We start from the raw sequence: 429 nt of genomic DNA on the forward strand, positions 1-429 counted from the left end.
GAACTGGGATTCTGTCGGACTCCGAAAGCTTTGCTTTTATCACTGCTCTCCTGCCTCCTATGTGGACAAATAGCCAGGAAGAAGGGAGAAAAGCCTTACCTGGTTCATGCCGGCATTGGCAAAGAGCAGAGTGGGATCATCCAATGGGATGGTAGCAGATGAGTGAACATAGGTGTTCTCATTTCTCTTGAAGAAATCTATAAATCGCTGCCGAATTTCACTTGCTGTGAGGGTTGAGTCCATCTTGAAAGTAACCCTACAGAAAATAACCAAAGAAAAAAATGAGGAAAAAACTAAGAGGTAAGTAGGCATTACATAAGACTCCTACCTTCTTAGGCCAAGTCAGTCAAAGCAGGACACGGGTAAACGGTTTGATCTAAAACCTCTGTTGCCCTAGCTGGTGTGGCTCAGTGGCTAGGGGCTCAGGCC

The 429-nt window shown here is 45.9% G+C and overlaps 1 protein-coding gene across 4 annotated transcripts in view; it reads right to left on the reverse strand.

Annotated features, from left to right (window-relative positions):
• The window catches only part of AARS (alanyl-tRNA synthetase), a 21,712-nt gene that overhangs the window by 19,260 nt on the left and 2,023 nt on the right, over nt 1-429 (reverse strand). For all 4 annotated transcript variants that reach the window (XM_006755773.2, XM_006755771.2, XM_015558803.1 and 1 more), the window contains exon 2: nt 100-256. In XM_006755773.2, coding sequence (XP_006755836.1) covers nt 100-243 — 144 coding nt within the window. In that variant the 5' untranslated portion in view covers nt 244-256. The remainder of the gene's footprint in view (nt 1-99; nt 257-429) is intronic.

The sequence above is a fragment of the Myotis davidii genome, unplaced genomic scaffold (genome assembly GCF_000327345.1).
Source record: "Myotis davidii unplaced genomic scaffold, ASM32734v1 scaffold453, whole genome shotgun sequence".
Lineage (NCBI taxonomy): Eukaryota > Metazoa > Chordata > Mammalia > Chiroptera > Vespertilionidae > Myotis > Myotis davidii.